Source organism: Loxodonta africana, chromosome 4 (assembly GCF_030014295.1).
Source record: "Loxodonta africana isolate mLoxAfr1 chromosome 4, mLoxAfr1.hap2, whole genome shotgun sequence".
In the NCBI taxonomy this organism is placed as follows: Eukaryota; Metazoa; Chordata; class Mammalia; order Proboscidea; family Elephantidae; genus Loxodonta; species Loxodonta africana.
Genome location: NC_087345.1, coordinates 130,140,239 through 130,162,552, shown reverse-complemented (window position 1 = coordinate 130,162,552; position 22,314 = coordinate 130,140,239). Strand labels below are relative to the sequence as shown.

Below are 22,314 nucleotides of genomic sequence, written 5' to 3'. Positions count from 1 at the left end.
AAAAAAGGCTGATGCGTCTCTGTTTTCTTATTTACATGGGATACTATTAATAAGAATTTCAAAGTAAAATTTAGTAATGAAAATGGCTTCCTCCACCCCCACTTCATTAAGAAATCAGTGTATCCTTAGCCTAAGAATGCTGAGTCCACCTGATGAAGCAAAAATCTGCATGCCCCTTGTTGTTCATCCCCTTTACCCTTTGTGTAGCTTAGCTAAGAACTGGCTCCAATCAGTAGTAAGAGAGACACTAAGGCTGATCTCAGCTGTCCTGGCACACAAAACTGTTCCTAGGGTCTTAGGTATGCACTTCGGCCCTGAATATATTGCCTAACTTGGGTTCCTGAGCACCAGATCACATAATACACTCCTAATGTGGAGAAACCAGGTGTTTCCTAGTTCCTCTTAGGCTAACCTTTGCCCTTGTAACTGGTTTAGGGGGCATGGAGCTAGCTCTCTAGTCTCTGGGAGTGCTCTCTGGGAGTGTTCAGTCTCCTGGCTAAGGCAGCCCTTCTCAGTGGGAACCTTAGCCATGATACATCAAAAAACATCTCTCCCAGGCCACAGCTGTGGAGTAATCAGTGTTCTTCAAGGACTGTGTCCTTTCTGTCACTTCTGCTTAAAAGCTTTTCTACAATAAATCCTATAACTGCACCATGTGGTTCTAGTGATTGTGTCCATGACCTCCTTACAGGACGCTAATATTTCCCAAACGCAATTTCAGAAAATGTTTTCTGTGTTTGATTTTCTTGTTTGTTAAAAAAAAAAAAAAAAATTTCCTGCTGTTAGTTGCCATGAAATCAATTCCGACTCATGGTGACCAGAAAAGGGAAGCAATGGGAGGAAGAAGTTTGTTCCCTCTTTCAACATTTACAACAGCTCATTTGCAGACATGTAGGTGATCGACACAACGTATTTATAAATGAAAGTTTAAACATTTAGACTTCATATAGCAGATCCTGTTCAATATTCAACTCTACTAGTTCACCCTTGGCTTTTATAATTATTATTATTAATTTACAGTCTGTGGAGCTTATTTTGCATATCCATCAATGCCTGAAGAAGTTACCTGTGTAGATCTAAACTTCCAGGAATCGAGAAAGACAGAAAATATGCAGAAGTTTGACAATTTGGAGAAAACAGGTAAGTTTTTGGGCTGTGGATGTGTATAAGGTGGTAAAATTGATTATATCCCTTCATCTTAGGTGATGATACTGGTATTCTTCCAACTTTACTTGTTAACTAACACTCTAAGAAGTTGCCTAAAGGATCCATAGAAAATGGTTATAAAAGATATTTAAAAAGCAGCGATCTGTGTCTCAAATAATATCAATCTACTTAATTTTTCCATTTTTTGTGTTGGTTGAAACAATAAACAGAAGTGAAGGAAGTGAAAGAAGAATTCTCATGTTTTATTTAAGACTGTTTTTGGAAAATATATGACATCTTTGAAATTCTCACTTTACTATGAATGGAAATTTTATTTCATTAATTGTTAGATCTTATATCCATTTATAATCACCAATAACAGGAGAATTCTGTGTGATTTTGCCTTTATAGAGGTTTTCTTTTTTGAAAAAAGGCTGTTAGGATTTTATAATAATTTGTCTTTATTTTCTTGTTTGTAATTCTCCTTTATTTTATGGAAAATCAGGATGGGCTTACTGTGAATTTAGCATAACCAACAACTAGAGCTTTGCCCGCATACTGAATTTAAGCATCCCATTCCTCCCTTCCATTTATTTTCCTACTATCCACTTCATTCTGAATTTTCAAATCAGAAGTTCTTCAACACCCTGGAAATCTTGAAGCCATGTCTTCTTTACTTCCTCATTATTGTATATTTTCCCATGTCCCAGCTTAGAGTCTATGTTAGGTAACAAAAGGTATATATCACCTAATATCTACCATTACTCCCCACCCCCTTCAATGTACTTTGTTTTTTCCTTGAAAAACTCTAATCCTGGTTAAATCCAAAAATCCTCCCTCTTTGCCCCACTTGAACAGCTAAATATTGCTTGTGAAAAATATGCACTCTCAACTCCAATGTACTCTCACCTGTTGACCTTTCTTCCTACTTCTTTCTATACCTTTTCTTCCTACTACCAGAATTTTCATTCTACCATATCTGTACTCACACTCTCAGCCTTCCTTCCAGATACTACTTACTAAATGCTTGCTCTGATTAAAAGACACCCTACTCATTTAGCTCATAATTCCTGCCCATCTGGAATTTTCTTCTTGCTCACCTTCTTCATTACCTTTCTTCATTGTGTAGTTGAATATTCTCCCTCAATCAAGACTGTTGCTATCATGTTGATTCTAAGTCATAGGGACCCTATAGAACTTAGTAGAACTGGCCTCATGTGGTGTTCAAAGAGCAGCTGTTGGATTTGAACTGCAGAGTTTTGGTTAACAGCCAAGCTCTTAACCACTGTGCCCCCAGTGGTCCATTCCCCCTTAATTCACTGAAATGTTCCACTTCTCCTCTCTTAACAAAACACAGTCCTCAGTTGTCTACTCAGACCTCTCCATCTATTGTTCCAATTCTTTGTTCCCTTTCACAATTACACTCATTGAGAGCAATATCTGTAGTCACTGACTTCCTATACCTCACCTCTCATTTTCTTCTCACCTGACTGAATTAGGCTTCTGCCCTCATTATTCCATAAACCATGGCTCTTGTCTAGATAACTAGTGGTCTCCTTATAGCATCACAATGGTCACATCTCTGTTCTTTTATTACTTGACTTCACTGCACCCTTCACTAAGTTCAAGAGTCCTTCTTCTTTAAGCACTTTCTTTGCATATACTCACGGACACACATCATCTGGTTTTTTGCTATCAGAGTGTCTGGTCCCTCTCAGTAACCTGTTTTGACTTTTCCGTCTGAATCAAACTCTGTATGTTGGAACACTCCAGGGCTCTGTTCGGGGTTCCCCTTTCTTGTGTCACTCAACTTACTTTTATATGTTACCTTAGTCAATTCTTTGTCTTCAAACACAATGACTCTCAAATATCTCCTTGTGGCCTCTCTTTGGGTCTCAAGGCTAGAAAATTCAAGTATGCATTTGGCATTTCGATATGGATGTCTAAATTAATTTCTAATTAAAAATGGCAAAAGTAGAAATACCTGTTTCCCCTCAAATGTGCTGACTCTCCCCAATCATCCTAATCTCATTAAATACATAAATAAAAATCTAGCAATAATCATGGGTTTCCTATTTGCCAGAACTCTTCTAAGTGCATTGCATATATTGAATCATTAAATTTCCAAAGCTTTGTGGTCTATTTTTACTAATGTAGAAACTGAGATGTATATAGACTTCTAGTGACTTGCCCAAGGACCCACAATGAAAAGCCACAAAACAAGATTTCAGGCCCAAGTATTCTAGCTTTAGAGATTGTGCTGTGCTTTTTATTACCAGGCTGTGCAGCTTGTGTGTGTGTCATCAGTGTCCACCAACTTTCTCAACTCAAAAATCTCTGATAAATAATTCATTAACTTGTACTGTAAATTCCAACTTCAGAATGTATCCTTAATCTACTCCTGGGTTATCACAATTCCTAATACTAGAAAACCAGGACACTATTCTCTGTCAGATGGTACATTTCATTTGCTTTTGTACTATTTGGAAAGCCCGGTTGCATAGTGGTTAAGCATCAGGGCTGCTAACCAAGCGGTTGCCAGTTCAAATCCACCAGATGCTCCTTGGAAAGTCTATGAATCAGTTCTACTCTGCCCTATAGGTTCACTATGAGACAGAATCAACTCGACGGGAATGGCTTTGATTTTTATGGGTTATGTATTATTGTCCTTGATTTCAAAACTGTAGCCCAAAATTAATTCTTCATGTGCGGTCATGGTAGTCTTTCTTAAAAATGAAATGGAAGAAAGAAATCAGCTATTTTTCTCTTCCAATTAAATATTTCTGGTAATTAAAAAAAAAAAATCCAATCTTGTTTCCCTGTCTAGCAGTGCTTTTGTCTGTCTATTGCCTTTCTGTTTGACCTCTTCTGACGTCATATCTTGCCAAGGCCACAATTTGTTGTTTTTTTTTTTTAATAATTTTTATTGATCTTTAACTGAACGTTTACGAATCAAGTCAATTTGTCACATATAAGCTTATATACACCTTACTCCATACTCCCACTTACTCTCCCCCTAATGGGTCAGCCCTTCCAGTCTCTCCTTTACTGACAATTTTGCCAGTTTCTAACCCTCTCTACCTTCCTATCTCCCCTCCAGACGGGAGTTGCCAACACAGTCTCAAGTGTCCACCTGATACAAGTAACTCACTCTTCATCAGCATCTCTCTCCAACCCATTGTCCAGTCCCTTCCATGTCTGATGAGTTGTCTTTGGGAATGGTTCCTGTCCTGGGCCAACAGAAGGTTTGGGGACCATGACCGCGGGATTCCTCTAGTCTCAGTCAGACCATTAAGTATGGTCTTTTTATGAGAATTTGGGGTGTGCATCCCACTGATCTCCTGCTCCCTCAGGGGTTCTCTGTTGTGTTCCCTGTCAGGGCAGTCATCGGTTGTGGCCGGGCACCATCTAGTTCTTCTGGTCTCAGAATGATGTAAGTCTATGGTTCATGTGGCCCTTTCTGTCTCTTGGGCTCATAGTTATCATGTGACCTTGGTGTTCTTCACTCTCTTTTGATCCAGGTGGGTTGAGACCAATTGATGCATCTTAGATGGATGGCCACATTTCTTTAGCCTCTCTGGGTTTCTTTTGCTTTCTAAGTAGGCAAAGCTTTTCCCCAAATGAGGGTCTTTGAGGTAGATGTTGCTGCTTTCTGTAATGTTCTTTCTTCTGAATTTGCATCGATTCCTAGGAGCTGTAAGACGTGAAGAAGCCACTTTCTTTATCACTTGATTTCAAGTTCTTCCTAGCATAGTACAACTTGAGCTTTTCTTATGTATCTGTTTATTTCACTATCTATTCATTTATTTTCTTGCACATTTGAAATTAGTGTCTATTGCATAAGCCTTCAGTAGATAACTTTTAAATAATTGAATTCATGAGAAAATAATTCAAAAGAAAAATGCCCCTTGAAATCATTCTAACCTTGGCAAGACCTCAAAATAGTTCTTTCACTATGGTTATCCAAAGTATGAAGCAACTTTTGCATTTTATTAGAAATCCTGTATTTTTATTGTATCACCAAGTGAGTCACAGGACGTGTAAAGGAAGTATAGTGATATTATCATGTGATCACTGAATTATGTTCTCTTGAAATATCTAGTCTTCGCAGGTACCCATAATGGATTTATATAATACAGTGATTTAATAATAATTCATTCATAATATAAAAGCCATAATTTCTGTTTTATTAATAGGAAAAAATCTGTTTTGGGTTTCATTGTTCAGAAAAAGTTTTTTGTTAAAAAGAGAAAAAAGAAGGAAGAATGAAAGAAAGCAGGCAGAGAGAAAGAAAAACTTATGGATTGAAATGTTTCCCCCCAAAATATGTGTTGTACATCCTGTTGTAAAGCCTGTGGTTATAATCCCATTTGGGAGTGGGTTGTCTTTGTCACAATGATGAGGCAGGAGAACTGTAGGATACATTTTGAATCAATCTCTTATAAGGTATAAAAAGAGCAGATTAAGACAAGGAAGAAACCAGAGATATGGGAAGAGAGATGCCAAGCCACATGAAGGAAGTCCAGTAGCATAAGCTCAAAGAGACAAGGACCGTCCTCCAGAGCCACCTGAGAGAGAAAACCTTCCCCTAGAGCTGACAACCTGAATTCAGACTTCTAGGCTCCCAAACTGTGAAAAAATAAATTTAGTTTTTTTAATGTCATCCACTTGTAGTATTCCTGTTATACCAGCATGAGATAACTATGAAAGATACAAATTGTAAGGAAGGAAAGCTATACATCTGGCCTAACTGAGATGGAGAGCTGATGGAAAGAACCCCCTAGAGACATTATATAGACACAGCCGATCGTGTATGTTCCACTGCCAGACTCTCAGGATGTTCTGGGAAATCTATACACAATGGAAATTGTTTTCTTTGTCACTCTATGTTTTCTATTCAAGCAAATAATACCCAGATTTTTTTAGCTCATAGCTTTTTGATTTTCCCAAATTTGTACAAATAAGAAAAAAGTATCCAGATTGGTTTGCTTTCTCTCCCTCTGTTTTATAAATCCTGCTTTTGCCTCTGTTTCTAATTCAGCGTACCAGTTTACTGCCTCTCCTGTGAAAACCAATTTGCATGCACACTAAATAACTTGACTGTTGTTACCTATTCTTGACTTACTCTTCCAAACGTTTTTTCTTTTTTTCATGCCTATGGTTTTCTAGGAATTCACAGTTAATAGAAGAAAATGTTAAAAAAAAGGGGGGGGGGCAAAAAATCGATCTGTCCTATTAAGATGCATACCATTTCCAGGTCTCTTTGCTGCTTTTGCCTTCCACAGCATCTTCTGCTCCATCCCGAGTAAGGGCACAGATGACCTTGGCTCTGATTCTTCTCTGCCTTCTCCTGCTGATTGGATTGAAAATGGGAAGTGTATGTATGTATTACCCCAGCAACCAGAATTGTGTGAGTTTTATAACCAAAATTTTCTTTTCAAATTGAGGCCTTGGAATGATTATATGTCATATGCCCAGAAAGAGCACTAACAACATGGTGCTTATAGTGTGGTTCTTAGTCTCTTTCTTTCACTCTTGTGGAGCAACTGCTTTCCAACCCCTTCCATCTCCTTAAATAGTTTCTGAAAAACGGAGGTGATGGTTCTTTGGAGGGATAAAAATATTTGATTAATTTTTTTTACCTGAAGTTTACATAATCTTGAAGCTAAAAATGGGAAACTTGAATGAACTGCAAAGTTTCAAAGAAGAACTTCAGAGAAATATTTCTCTACAAGTGATGAACAACAAGAATATTTCCAAGGAGAACATGATCCTGTCCACCACGTTGCAAAACATAGCCACTGAATTATGTCGTGAGCTGTACAAAACCCAAAAAGGTAGTCCTTTATTTCTCTCTAAGTTATTAGACAATGAACTAAGTCTTAAAGTCATTTGAGAACCTTTTCAGCAATAGCTAGGGGTCTTTCCTGATGAAACCATTATTTCAATGAGGGAATTAAATATGTTTGACAGAGGACTCATTGATATAGCAATATACTTAAAAGAAAAAAACAGAAAACTGAATAGTTATTTTATGCCATATGATATAATAATTGTTATTATATTATATGGTGTTAGGTAAGCAATTGCTGTCGAGTTAGTTCTAATCATGGTGACCCTATGTGTATCAGAGTAGAACAGTGCTCTGTATGATTTTCAGTGGCTGGTTTTTTGGAAATAGAACATCAGGGCTTTTTTTAAAGGTGTTTCTGGGTGGACTTGAACCTCCAGTCTTCCGTTAGGAGCCAAGAACATTCACCATTTGCAACACACAGGGACTCCTTGGTATAAGATCGAGGTCTAGAGCATAGAATTTATTTTTTTCTCTTTTGATTTAGAAAGAAGAAATACAAGTGAATTTAATCAATGTAATTTAGAGGTAAAAGGAAAAATGACAGAGAATAACAATAGAGACGACATAAAACCATGTTCTTCTTCCAGAGCACAAATGTAAACCTTGTCCAGAGAAATGGCTGTGGCATGAGGACACCTGTTACGGCTTATCTGATGATGCTGAAACATGGCAAAACAGTATAAGCAGGTGTTCTGCTTGGAATGCCAGTCTACTGAAGATTACGTCAGAAAGTGTTTTGGTAAGGACCCACGTCTCTCTGCCTGTGCGGAAGGAAATCTCTTTTCCATCGAAGAATAGAAAGCAGCGGGACATCTGGAGGGAGAGATGTATTAACCCTGACATGATTCTGCCTTATTTTAGTTATCAAGTGACTTACCTCTGTGTATCATAGCCAAGATAAGTCATATTATTCTTTAGCCTAGGACCTTCGGATCATTGGGGTCTTTAGAAACTGATGGGTGTATGCGTAGATACAAAATACCCAGAATACTCAGGTGTTAATATTTCCAACTGGAGCTCTGAAATCAAATCTCAGAACACAGCTTCTGAACATTTATCTAAAAACAGGGAATCTGGAGATTATTTCTAAGGGTTACTAATTCCATAAAAGCTACACAGGGGGAAATTGTTTTCACCATTTTGGTTTTCTTTCTTTTTTTTTTTTTTTTTAATGAAGAGAAAAAGTTAAGATATCCTAGGATAGCAGATGGTTTTGATGAAATAACTATTGTCAGTCCCCATCTGCTTGGTTCTGCCTTATGGCTACCTTATGTACAACAGGATGAAATGGTGCCTAATCCTGAGCCATCTTCATGTTATGGACATTTTGAGCCCATTGCCATGGCTCCGATATCAATTCATCTCTTTAAGGGTTTTCTTCATTTTTGCTGACCCTTTACTTTATCAAATATAATCAATCTTAGAAAATATACTATCAGAATGCTCCTTAGAAATGAGGATGACAAGGCTTTGGCTCACTCACATTGGACAGTTTCTCACGAAAGACCAATGCCTAGAAAAGGTTATCAAAATATGTAAAAGTAAATATTGAGCTGGGATGGCAAAGTCAAATACCAACCATTTACATGGCACTGAGTCTTTGGGTCTCAGGAAAAATGAGTTCTCTAGTAGGTTTATCTATTTATTTTACTTATTTAATGTTTTCTTGGATCTAAATAATCTCTCCATGCTTTTTTATTACTCTGTTTTGATGTCTCGGGAAGTAATCATATATTTATTCTTTATGCAAAATTACATTTTCCTAAGAGACTCTGCTTCCCTGCTATGAGAATATTTGTCAATGTTGATAGAACAGGTAATCAATCTCTTTCTCTCTCCATCATTCTCAAATGACACATTCATAGTTATTTATTAAAAAAAAAAAAAGTGGAATAAGAAAAAAAAATGTTACTTCAGCTGCATTGGGTTGATTCCAAATTCTGTTCTGATAAGTACTCTCGTCTGACTTTGCTGCATTTTTCACCTATTCTTTTTCCGTTTCTATTAGCTTAAGTTTACAGTCATTAACTATCTCCTTTGCCCTGGACTGAATGTTTAGTACTCAAATATTTGCATCCTGTAACTTGTGAACTTTCATTGACCCTAACTTAAAGTTATGCATGGAAAGGTAGATCCTTTCTTCATGTGAGACAGTACTTGATAGTGTACAAATGCTGGAGGAAATCTTACAGTAAGGGGCACTGTGATGTAGGATCTAAAATTAATGTTCAATATTATGTGCTGCCTTGGTACCACAGGGGGTGAAGGGGTGAAGGCTCAAATGGCCTAACTGCAAGTTCCCCACCCCCACAGATCAGGTCCACTAGCCAAAGAACACTCCTTGTCACATGGACTAACATCAGCTCCTGCTTATCCCTGAGTAGTAGGCTAGGTATTTGTTTTCTGCCAGTTCACTGAATTATACAAACAAGCCAATCACATCCTCCCTTAGAAACCAAGGGGCACCCCATCCTTGATAATACAGAGCCTGCCTCCGAAGCCCCTGCTTGTTCACACTGTTCCCGAGTACAACCCCTGTGTAGCCCTGCATGGCAGCTGGTGTCCTCCTTCCCTGAGCTGAGTGCGTGTGACTAACAAACTGCTGCCCATCTCATCTGTGCAGTGCTGTGTGCTGTGTGTTCAGCCGTTCCCCTCACCCTAGAGCAGGAATCCCTTCTTCACGACCCGCATCATGAGGAGGTCATCAAAGCAAGCACTCTTTCCATTTCCTGTGATGGTGTTGACAAGTAGTAGTACAATGTTACCTAAAATATGTTACCTTTAAAAAGTAGCTTGCAAAAAATCATGTAAGGAGGTAAGGTGCAGAAATGAGAAAAAAAAATTTTAATCAGATCACCTCTATTTCTGGTAGGAATTTGTAAAACTCCAGAGGTTTAATGACGTTTGGCTGGGATTATCTCCGGGACACAAGAGATACGAGTATGAGCTCTTGAAAGAGAAAATTAACTCTTCTGACTGGTAAGCCTCATTTCTTGCAGAATTTTTTCTAGTTGGATTTGCGTGGAGTTATTTCCCTTTGGATCATTTAGATTCCAATTACAATCAGCTTCGACTGGAACTGCATGCGTCAAGAACTCTTTTCTATCAGGCTTCTCTGATGTTTGAAAATGTAGAAAGTTGCAATAAATGTCCTTATTTTGACCAATACTAAGTTTAAGAGCCACATATGGTAGAACTTCAGTGACTAATACTTTCGTCTAAGGAAATTCTAGAGGTCAACAAAATTCACTGTACTCTAACCTACACTAAAAATGAGACGAAGTGCTGGAGATACAAATAGAAGTGAAAGATTGATTCTTCTCTTAAGTTAGTTTTCAATTGCATGTGCAGATTGATAAACAATCTAGAGATAAACAGAATAGAATATAATAAATGCTTCAGTAAAAATATATAAAATAACCAAAATAGATTTTAGCTTTGAAATGTGTGTAATAACTGACCTTTCAAAAGGACATTTTTGAGTGAAATATATAGAGACAGTCTAGAAGCGCATTTTAAGTCAGGAGAATGAAGCGAACTTAGCACGGCATATTGCATGAGTGGGCCGTATCTAATATTTTGTTGTGTAATACCTTGAGGAACGTGTTTATGCCTATGCTATTATTAGTGGACTTTTATACTGTATTTGTCCAGCTTGTAATGGGAAAGACACTTCACTGCTTTACATAAAAACGACTTTGAAATTCCATTCTATTTTATAATCCCACATTTGGGAAGCAGATAGGGTCAGACCAAAGAAAGAAACCGGAGTCTCAAAGTGGTGAATACTGTTGGAAGCCCAAGAGTGAACACTGGTCTGTTAGTTGAGCGCACATCAAACAGGAGAGAACTCAGGGGCACCTGTGTGGGGTGCTGCCGCACTGAATCTAAGCACTGATTCCTGCATCCTCAGCACAGTGGGTCAGGAGCAAATGCAAGTTTTGCCATTTTGTTTGTTTTTTCCTTCAGAAAGAAATAGTGGGTTTAGGCTTTGGGGTCAGAAAAAAAGGTGGCACTATCTTTGATGGTTGGGCAATGAGAGGACAGAATGGGGAAAGGATATGTAAAAATGGAGGAAGGAAGAATATATGCTGTAAAGGTACTACTTGGAGTGAAGAACTAGAGGCAAAGTAGTGTACGTGTCTGGAGACTATAGATGGAATCTCGTGTTGAGAATATAGTAGAATAATGTGTGCTTAGTTGTAATTATAGCAAATGGGAAGGTAATCCGCAATAGAGTGGAGAACACAGTAGATGTTTCTAATTACCAAGGAGTAATGATGCAAAAAAAAAAAAAAAATCCTGTTGCCATCAATTTGCTTCCAACTCATAGAAAACCTGGTGGTAAAAAGCTTTAATGAGCTTGGGTGCTAACTGAAAGTTTGGAGGTTCAAGTCCACCCAGAGGTATCTGAGAACAAAGACCTATTGATCTACTTTCAAAAAATTAATGTACACCTATGGAGTACAGTTCTACTCTGTTACGCATGGGTCATCATAAGTCAGAATTAACTAGAGGAAAAAAAATTATACATGTATAATGAAATAAAAAGGTGGATAAACCACAAAAAATGAAGAAAAATAAAAACGAAAAAAACACAGTGTGGAATAAGTAGTGAACATGGAGCAAGATGAAAGAGTAAAATTAATATATCAAAACAACTGAAGAAAGAAAGCTGAATCCTCTAGAGACATGTTAAAACTGTCAAATGTTCTTAATAAATAAATTCAGTTATAAGTTGTTTCTAAAACATGGTGTCAAAGTATAAAAAATAAAAAAAATAGCAAATACATATCAGGAAATGCAAATAAATAGAAAGCAATCTTATTATAATAATGATATTGTAATATTAATATCATTAACAGGAATTTCAAGTTAAAAGCCGAATATAAGACAGAGAGATATGTGATGACAGAAGGCTGGATTTATGAGACAGTAAAAAAAAAAAAAAAAAATTTTTTTTTTTTAATAGTCTTAGCATATGTATACCAAACAATGTAGATTCTACATAAGTAAACAAAACAATTTAGTAATTTAAAACTTAATAAATAGAATTATAAAAATAAATTTTACATTCCTCTTTCAGAGTGGAAACAGTTTTAAAGATTAAAAAAGGATCTAAGTAACATTATGAAAATGATTGTTTACTTAAATATAAGAGTAAATTTGCAACATATGAGCAAATATACGGACAGATAGGTATGGAGATATTTATCTAGTCTATAATGTATTTTCCTCAAAGATCAGCTACAAATTTTTCAGAAAACAAACTTTAATAAAGTCTAAATTTTAAGATTATTTTCTACTGATAACTTCGGATGAAAATTATAAAACGGGGAAATCTGAACTTGAATTTAAAACAGTTATTGCCCAAAAATAAATTCTAGGCAAAAAGCAAATTTGTTAGAAAAATACATCACAACCAAACTATAAGAAATTGCAGAAACTATACTCAGAGGAAAAGTAATAGTCTTTAATGAGTATGTGATTAAAGATGAAAGACTAATATGAAGGAGCATATAAAAATATGTGCTAGTTAGTTCCAGCCTAAGGCACACTAGGAAAAAGTACCTGGAGATCCACTTCCAAAAATCAGCCAATGAAAACCCTGTGACTCACCATGATAGTCTGATCTGGCTGTGCACGGGGTACCATGATTGGGGGGCCAACTAGATGTCAGCTGTGAACAAAAAGAACACTAAACGCTGAAGAGAATAGAAAAAAAATTAAGGGAAGCCCTATGCATTTAAAATTGATCAGTAAAATGACAAATCCCAATAAATACAATCAGAGCAACTAGCTATGAATTTGAAAAAAAAGTTAGTATACACCCACCATACAAGGACAAAACTACAACGTATTGCTGTTAATTATTGTGGAGTTGGTTCCAACACAAGGCTACCTTGTGATAGCAGAACTAAACATTGCCAGGTCCTGCGCCTTCTTCAAGGTCATGGTATATTTGAATTTATTGTCGCAACTATTGTGTCAAGTCATCTCATTGAGGGCTTCCCTTGTTTTCACTGGCCCTTATTTGCTAAACATGATGTCCTTTTCTAGCAATTGCTCTGTCCTGATGACTTACCCAAACTAAGAGAGCTGAAGTCTTGCCGTTCTTCCTTTTTTTTTTAATTTTCTTTATCATACTTTAGGTGAAAGTTTACAAATCAAGTCAGTCTCTCAAACAAAAGGCCATACACACCCTGCCATGCGCTTCCATCTGCTCTCCCCTTAATGAGACAGCACATTCTGACTCTGCACCTGGTATTTCCCATGCCCATTCAACCAGCTCCTGTCCCAGTCTTCCTTCTCATCTTGCCACCAGACAGGAGTCACCCACATAGTCCCACGTGTCTACTTGAGCCAAGAAGTTCACTCCTCACCAGCATCATTATCTCTCTTATACTCCAGGCCAATCCCTGTCTGTACAGTTGGTTTCAGGAATGGTTGCAATCTTGGGCTATCAAAGACTCCAGGGACCAAGATCTTCAGGGTCCCTCCACTCTCAGTCAGACCATTAAGCCTGGTCTTTCTACGAGAATTTAAGATCTGCATCCTGTGGTTCTCCTGCTCCATCAGGGTTTCTCTGCAGTGATCAAGGGTAGCCAGTCACCATCTAGTTCTTTGGGTTGCAGGCTGATGGAGTCTCTGGCTTATGTGGCCCTTTGTGTCTCTTTGTCTCCTATTTACCTTGTGTCTTTGGTGTTCTTCATTCTCCTTTGCTCCAGGTGTGCTGAGACCAATTTACGCATCTTAGATGGCCACTTGTTAGCATATAAGACCCCAGACGCCTCTCGCCAAAGTGGAGTGCAGACCATTTTCTTAATGCATTTTGTTATGCCAACTGAACTAGATATTCCCTGCAACCATGGTCCCCAGACCCCTGTCCCTGCTACTCTGGCCTTCACAGCTTTTGGTTGTATTCAGGAAACTACTTTTGGCTTAGTCCAGTTACACTATCACTGTGTTATATGTTGCTCTCCCTTCCCCTAAGATTTTTTTTGTTTTACTATCTAGTTAGTGAATATGCCTCTCCCTCCCTCCCCACCCTCGTAACCATCAAAGAATATTTTCTTCTGTGTTTAAACTTTATCTGGAGTTCTTATAATAGTAGTCTCATACAATGTTAATCATTTTCACATTGACTAATTTCACTCAGCATAGCGCCTTCCAGCTTCCTCCATGTTATGAAATGTTTCAGATTCATTGTTGTTAATCATTGCATAGTATTCCATTGTGTGAATGTACCATAATTTATTTATCCACTCATCTTTTGATGGGCACCTTGGTTTCTTCCACATTTTTTCTATCGTAAACAGTGCAGTAGTGAACATGGATGTGCATATGTGTGTTCCTGTGAAGGCTCTTATTTCTTTAGGGTATATTCCAAGGAGTAGGATTGCTAGTCATATGGTAGTTCTATTTCTAGCTTTTCAAGGAAGGGCCAAATTGATTTCAGAAGTGGCCGTACCATTTTACATACCCACCAGCAGTGTATAAGTGTTCCGATCTCTCCACAACCTCTCCAACATTTATTATTTTGTCTTTGGGATTAATGCGAGCCTTGTTGGAGTGAGATGGAATCTCATTGCAGTTTTGATTTGCAGTTCTCTAATAGCTAATGATCATGGCATTTCCTCCTGTATCTGTTAGCAGATGAATGCCTTCTTTGGTAAAGTGTCTGTTCGTATCCTTTGCCAATTTTTTAATTGGTTATCTGCCTTTTTCTTGTTGAGTTTTGGCAGTATCATGTAGACTTTAGAGGTCAGATGCTGATCGGAAATGTCATAGCTAAACACTTTTTCCCAGTCTGTAGGTAACCTTTTTATTCTTTTGGTGAAGTGAAGTCTTTGGATGAGCATAGGTGTTTGACTTTTCGGAGCTCCCAGTTATCTAATGGAAACCCTGGTAGCATAGTGGTTAAGAGCTACGGCTGCTAACCAAAAGGTCAGTGGTTTGAATCCACCAGGTGCTCCTTGGAAACCATATGAGGCAGTTCTACTCTGTCATATAGGGTCACTGTGAGTCAGAATTGACTCGACGGCAGTGGGTTTGATTTGGTTTTAGTTATCTAATATCTCTTCTGGTGTTTGTACAATGTTGGTAATATTTTGTGTACTGTTTATGCCATGTATGAAGACTTCTAGCGTTGTCCCTCTTTTTTTCCCTTCCAAGATCTTCATCATTGTAGATTTTATATTTAGGTCTTTGATCCATTTTGAGCTGTTTTTGAGCATGGTATGAGGTATGGGTATTGTTTCAATTTTTTGCAGATGGATGTCCAGTTATGCCAGCACCATTTGTTGAAGAGACGGTCTTGTCCCCATTTAACAGACTTTGGGCCTCTGTCAAATATCATCTGCTCATATGTGGATGGATTTATGTCTGGATTCTCATTTCTGTTCCATTATTCTATGTATCTGTTGTTGTACCAGTACCAGACTGTTTTGACTACTATGGTGGTATAATAAGCTCTAAAATCAGGTAGTGTGAGGCCTCCCACTTTGTTCTTTTTTCTTCAGTAATGCTTTACTTATCCAGGGCCTCTTTCCCTTCCGTATGAAGTTGGTGATTTGTTTCGCCATCTTGTTAAGCAATGTCACTGATATTTGGCTTGGGATTGCATTGTATCTATAGGTCACTTTGGGTAGAGTAGACATTTTTACAATATTGAGTCTTCCTATCCACGAACAAGGTATGTTTTTCCACTTATGTAGGTCTCTTTTGGTTTCTTGCAGTCATGTCTTATATTTTTCTTTATATAGGTCTTTTACATCTCTGGTTAGATTTATTCCCAAGTACTGGACCTTCTTAGGGGCTATTGTAAATTGTATTGATTTGGTGATTTCCTCTTCGATGTTCTCTTTGTTGGTGTAGAGGAATCCAACTGATTTATGTATGTTTATCTTGTATTCTGATACTCTGCTAAACTCTCCTATGAGTTTCAGTAGTTTTCTTGAGGATTCTTTAGGTTTTTCTGTGTATAAGATCGTGTCATCTGCAAACAGAGATACCTTTACTTCTTCTTTGCCAATATGGGTGCCCTTTATTTCTTTATCTAACCTAATAGCTCTGGCTAGGAGCACCAGCCCAATGTTGAATAAGAGTGGTGATAAAGGGCATCTTTGTCTGGTTCCCATTCTGAAGAGAAATACTTTCAGTCTCTCTCTGTTTAGGGTGATGTTGGCTGTTCGTTTTGTATAAATGCACTTTATAATGTTTAGGAATTTTCCTTCTATTCCTATTTTGCTGAGAGTTTTTATCACGAATGGGTGTTTGACTTTGTCAAATGCCTTTTGTGCATCAATTGATAAGATCATGTGGTCTTGACTTTTGTTTTATTTATGTGATGGATTACATTGTTTTTCTAATGTTGAACCATCCCTGCATCCTGGTATGCATCCCACTTGGTGCTGGTGAATTATTTTTTTGATATGTTGTTGAATTCTATTGGGTAGAATTTTGTTGAGGATTTTTGCATCGAAGTTCATGAGAGATATAGGTCTGTAGTTTTCTTTTTTTGTGTTGTCGTTACCTGATTTTGGTATCAGGGTTATGCTGGCTTCATAGAATGAGTTGGGGAGTATTCCTTCCTTTTCTCTGCTCTGAAATACCTTTTGTTATTAGTGGTGTTAACTCTTCTCTAAAAGTTTGGTAGAGTTCTCCAGTGAAGCCATCGGGGCCAGGGCTTTTCTTTCTTGGGATTTTTTTAATTACTTTTTCAATCTCTTCTTTTGTAATGGGTTTATTCAGCTGTTCTGTCTCTGTTTGTGTTAGTTTAGGTAGGTAACATGTTTCAAGAAATTTGTCCGTTTCCTCTAGTCTTTCAAATTTGTTACAGTACAGGATTTCATAGTATTCTGTTATGATTCTTTTAATTTCAGTTGCAACTGTTGTGATATCGCCCATCTCATTTCTTACTTGAGTTATTATATGCTTAGTCTCCTGTTTTTCTTTTGTCAGTCTGGTCCGTGGTTTATAGATTTTGTTCATCTTTTCAGAGAATCAGCTTTTGTTCTTGTTAAGTCTTTCAATTGTGTTTCTGTTCTCTATTTCATTTAATTCTGCTCTAATTTTTACTATTTGCTTCCTTCTGGTGCCTGAGGGTTTCTTATTTCGCTCTCTTTCTATTATTCAAGTTGTAGGGATAATTCTTTGATTTTGGCCCTTTCTTCTTTTTGTATGTGTGCATTTATTGAAATAAATAGACCTTTGAGCACCGCTTTTTTTTTTTAGCTGTGTCCCAAAGGTTCTGATAGGAAGTATTTTCATTCTCATTGGATTCAATGAAGTTCTTTATTCCGTACCCAATTTTTTCTTTAATCCAATTGTTTTTGAACAAAGTATTATTCAGCTTCCATATGTTTCATTTCTTTTCACTGATTTTTCTGTTATTGACTTTTAGTTTTATGGCTTTATGGTCAAAGAAGATGTTCTGTAATAGTTTGGAGTTTTGGATTCTCTTAAGACGTGCTTTTTATCCTAATATGTGGTCTAGTCTAGAGAATGTTCCATGTGCGTTGGAAAAGAATTTTTGACAGCTGTTGGGTGGAGTGTTCTCTATATGTCTATGAGGTGAAGTTGGTTGATTGTGGCATTTAGCTCTTCAGTGTGTTTATTGAGGTTCTTTCTGGATGTTCTGTCCTTTACCAAAAGTGGTGTGTTGATGTCTCCTACTGTTATTCTGGAGCTGTCTATCTCACTTTTCAATGCTGTTAGAGTTTGTTTTATGTATCTTGAAGGCCTGTCATTGGGTGCATAAATGTTTAATATGGTAACATCCTCCTGGTATAGTGTTGCTTTAATCATTATATATTGTCCTTCCTTATTGTTTGTGGTAGATTTATGTTTGAAGTTTGTTTTGTCAGAAATTAGTATAGCCACTCCTGCTCTTTTTTGATTGTTGTTTGCTTGGTATATTTTTCCCCATCCTTTGAGCTTTAGTTTGTCTGTGTCTTTAAGTCTAAGGTGTGTCTCTTGTAGGCAGCTTATAAACGGATTTTTTTTTTTTTTTGCCCATTCTGCAGCTCTCTGTCTCTCTATTGGTGCATTTAGTCCATTTATATTCAGCATGATTATAGATAGGCATGAGTTTAGTGCTGTCATATTGATGTCTTTGGTGTGTTGTTGACAGTTTCATTTTTCCACTTATTTTTTTGTGCTGAGCAGTTTGTCTTTGTAAATTGTGTGTTCCTCTTTTTCATTGCTGTTGATTTTATTTTTGCTGAGTTTTTATGTTTTTCTTGTATTTTTATGTGTAGAATTTTTAGTCTGCTTTTTGGTTACTTTAATATTTACCCCTATTTTTCTGAGTGTAAACTGAACTTGTATATCTCTGTATCAATTTGATTTCCTCTCCGTATGGAAGACCTATGACTGGGTTATTTAGTCCCTCCTTATTAATTTAATGTTGTCATCTTTTACATAATGATATGGCTGATTCCCTGTTTTGAGCTTTTTTTTTTTTCAATCTTGATTTATTTTTGTGATTATCCTATCTGGGCTTATATGTGGTTGCTCTGTCCTGAGTTCTAGTGTTGTGTTGATATCCGATATTATTGATTTTCTAACCAGAGAATTCCCTTTAGTACTTCTTGTAGTTTTGGTTTGGTTTTTGCAAATTCCTTAAGCTTCTCTTTATCTGGAAATGACTTAATTTCACCTTCATATTTCAGAGGCACTTATGCTGGCTATATGATTCTTGGCTGGCAATTTTTCTCCTTCAATGCTTTATATATATCATCCTATTGCATTCTTCCCTGGATGGTTTCTGCTGATTGGTCCGAGCTTATTTTTATTGATCCTTCTTTGTAGGTAAATTTTCCCTTATCCCTGTCTGCTCTTAAAATTTTCTGTTTATCTTTGGTTTTGGCAAGTTTCATTACAATATGTCTTGGTGACATTCTTTTGGAATCTACCCGGTATGGGGTTCGATGAGCATCTTGGATAGATACCTTTTCATCTTTCACGATGTCAGGGAGGTTTTCTGCCAACAAATTTTAAACAATTTTGTCTGTATTTTCTGTGTTACCTCCCTGTTCTGGCACTCCAGTCACTTGTAGGTTATTTTTCTTGATAAAGTCCCACGGGATTCTTAGGGTTTTTCATTTTTTAAAATTCTTTTATCTGTTTTTTCTTTGACTATATTGTTGCCAAGTGTTTTATTTTCAGTCTCACACATTGTGGCTTCTAGATCCTCAATTCTGCTCTGCTGACTTTCTACAGAGTTGTCTACTTCTGAAATTTTATTGTTAATCTTCTGAATTTCTGTTTGCTCTCTCTGTGTGGATTCTTGCAGCCTATTAAATTTTTCATGATATTCCTGAATAATCTTCTTAATCCCCTCACCTGCTTTATCTGTGTTCTCTTTGGCTTGTTCTGCATTTTGCCTGATCTCCTTCCTGATGCCTTAAAGAGTTCTATATATTAATCTTTTGTATTCTACATCTGGTAATTCCAGGAATACATCTTCACCTGGAAGACTCCTTGATTCTTTGCTTTGGGAGTTTGTTGAAGCAATCATGGTCTGCTTCTTCATGTGATTTGATATCGACTGTTGTCTCTGAGCCATCTATAAGTTATTGTATTAATTTATTTTATGTTTGCTCACTATGTCCTAGCTTCTTGCTTTGTTTCTTGCTGGCGGCGATGTTACGAAGAACTTTGAGGATGTTGGGTACTCTACAGATGCTAGAGAAAAGGCCAAAACATTCATCATTGGGGAGCTTCATCCAGATGACAGATCAAAGCTTACCAAAACTTTGGAAACTCTATTACTACTGTTGATTCTTATTCCAGTTAGTGGACCAATTGGGTGATCCCAGCCATCTTGGCACTGATTGTAGCCCTCATGTATCACCTCTACATAGCAGAAGACTCATCTCTTCCCAGAAGCTAATGCAAGAAAAGACTGCTTCAGACATGGGATAGAAAAGCCAAAGTGATGGTCTACTGGAAGTGACAGAAACGTCCACTGAAAAAATGATTGTAATCTGCCTGTCTTTCTCCTGCATTAGAAAAAAGAAAAGACAAAAAGAGCTGTTATTTTCTTTCTACTCTTTAATTTTAGAGAATGCCTTTTTATTCATCAACATAATTTCGATGTTTCTAATTACATAATTTAGTTATTGAGCTAAATATGACCCTTTAAAAATACACATGGCTTTGAAAATATCCCTCCCCCCCAAAAAAAAAATATTAGGCTACTAGAGTGGGCTAACTTGACTATTGGAGCCTTTGAAACACTAATGTCCTGTTACCTCATGACTAGAGCTATTACCAGGTATATGATCCTGCGAGTCCATTGGCTATTCTTGTATGGATTCAGCTCAGGTTTCCTGGGAGTCTGTCGCCTAATGTGTGACGCAAGCTCTCACCTACGATCTTAAGAGCAGTGGTGGCAATTGGTGTAGATGCACGTTTTTGGTAGCAGCAGGGTGTCACACTTAGAGGAAGGCAGAGTCTGACAACTTTCCCCTGAATGTGAAGGCACATCTCTGCTTTCTAGAGCACTTCCTGGGTTGGCTCTGCAGCTATACCAGTGCTTTTAAGGGTAAGATCTGGCAGGTACCACTTATCCTTGGAGCCCTGTTGCAGGTGCATAGGTGGTGTGGGTGGAGCCTCCAGTTCAGGCCCTAGCTGTGGGTAGCTAAAGGCTGTGTTTAATAGGCGGAGAGGTATCAGATGTCAAAAACCTGACTCTCCACCACAGAGCTAAAGCAGTTACACTCAGGCCTCAAACAGATTCACCCTTGCAATATAACAGCCAGATCTTATCTGATGTAAAGGGGGCCACCAGGATCTATGCAGGGGTGAAGACAAAGTCTGCGCCTGGACTGGAGCCACTTTTGCTCTGAGTTTCCAGATTAGGGGAGTCAGCAGAGTATTATTTCCCCATTTGTTAACTTGTTCCTTCTCTAAGACCAGCGGAATCCCTCAGGGAGTGAAGCAGGACCTATTTCAGGCACAAGGATATCAACTGTTAATGAAGCTAGACGGGGCCGAGGAAGGAGGGATCAGATAGATAGGAGAGAGTTCTTACAAAAGGAGGAGCTATTAGATCTGTGCAGTAAATTAGGCAAAATCTCTAATCTTGTGCCGAGAATGCTGTTTTATATCAGATTCCAGAGGCATGTGTAGCTATTGTGTGCTGGCTCCATGTTCATGCTTGGGGCCAGGGCTGCAGTACCTCATTTACCTTCTTTCGCCGAAGCAGCCATGTCCTTTATGCCACCACCATCTCTGTGGCTGTCACAGCTGGGGTTCCATGGTATGCCTCTTTGCTTGCTTTCTTTCCTTGAAGCAGCCATGTCTCAAAACACTACTGCCAGTCCCACCACAGGGGAATAGAGACTGTAGCACTGCCGCTGACTCGCTATCTCCTTTCTGTTTCTGTATCTTCTCTCCCTCCCCCGTCACTTAGTCCAATTTTTTAACTTTGCCTTTGATGCTCAGAGTTCATATCTTTCCATATATATAATTGACTCACTTTTTTTTTCCTTTGGTCTTTGTTTTATGAGGACCAGGAGAAGTGTCTGACTACTCTGCCATCTTGGCCCTGCTTGTATCCTCACTTCTAAGGAGCATTCTGCTTCTACTTCTAAGACCAAGTTGTTTGTTTTCCTGCTACTGGGTCTCTGCTGCCTGGTCTCTGCTGCCTTTAGTGTTACAGCTTGCTCTTTGTCTTCATCTCCTTTGTCCAGGAGCTTCTCAGTGCAGGGATCCCAGTTCCAAAGGATGATCTGGCTCTTCTTCCATGGTGGATGTAGAATCCACTCTCATGCCTCTGTGGTGGCTCATTGTAAGCCCAAGGGGATGGCAAAAATGACCAATCCTGTTGCTTGACCTCAATTACCCTTTCACACAGTCAGTCCCAGTCACTTAAGGGGGAGTGACAAGATCATGGCTAGAAAGGCCACAGAAAAAGTGATCCATCTCAAGTCAAGGTATAACAATTTTCTGAATATGCCTTTTTGTATACTTTTGACTTTTAAAACTATCTTGTACTTTAGATTAAAAAAATTCACAGTGATTTCAAAAAATAAGACAAAACCCCTCCTAGCCACTCTTTTGATTAAATGTTCTCAAACCAAAGACAAGATCATTATAAACATGTATTGAACTGTGCTTATAAGTTAACATTTCACAGTTGTATGGATTAGAATGTAACCTTGAGGACTAAGGTGCACCTGACCCAAGCCATGGTATTTTAATTGCTCATACACTTGCAAAAGCTGGACAATGAATAAGGAAGTCAGAAGAATTAATGCCTTTGAATTATGCTGTTGGCAAAGAATACTGAATATACCATGAAC

The 22,314-nt window shown here is 37.8% G+C and overlaps 1 protein-coding gene across 4 annotated transcripts in view; it reads left to right on the top strand.

The window, feature by feature from the left end:
- The first annotated feature begins 780 nt into the window (after positions 1-780).
- LOC100660388 (C-type lectin domain family 12 member A-like) overlaps positions 781-22,314 on the top strand; it is a 96,127-nt gene continuing 74,593 nt past the window's right edge. Inside the window, exons 1-5 of one of the 4 annotated variants that reach the window (XM_064284632.1) lie at positions 843-1,140; positions 6,432-6,556; positions 6,795-6,983; positions 7,588-7,739; positions 9,873-9,979. In XM_064284632.1, coding sequence (XP_064140702.1) covers positions 6,526-6,556; positions 6,795-6,983; positions 7,588-7,739; positions 9,873-9,979 — 479 coding nt within the window. In that variant the 5' untranslated portion in view covers positions 843-1,140; positions 6,432-6,525. Of the gene's footprint in view, positions 1,141-6,431; positions 6,557-6,794; positions 6,984-7,587; positions 7,740-9,872; positions 9,980-22,314 lie in introns of all 4 variants that reach the window. The other 3 variants (XM_023549114.2, XM_064284633.1, XR_010321911.1) reach the window with 3 other exon arrangements.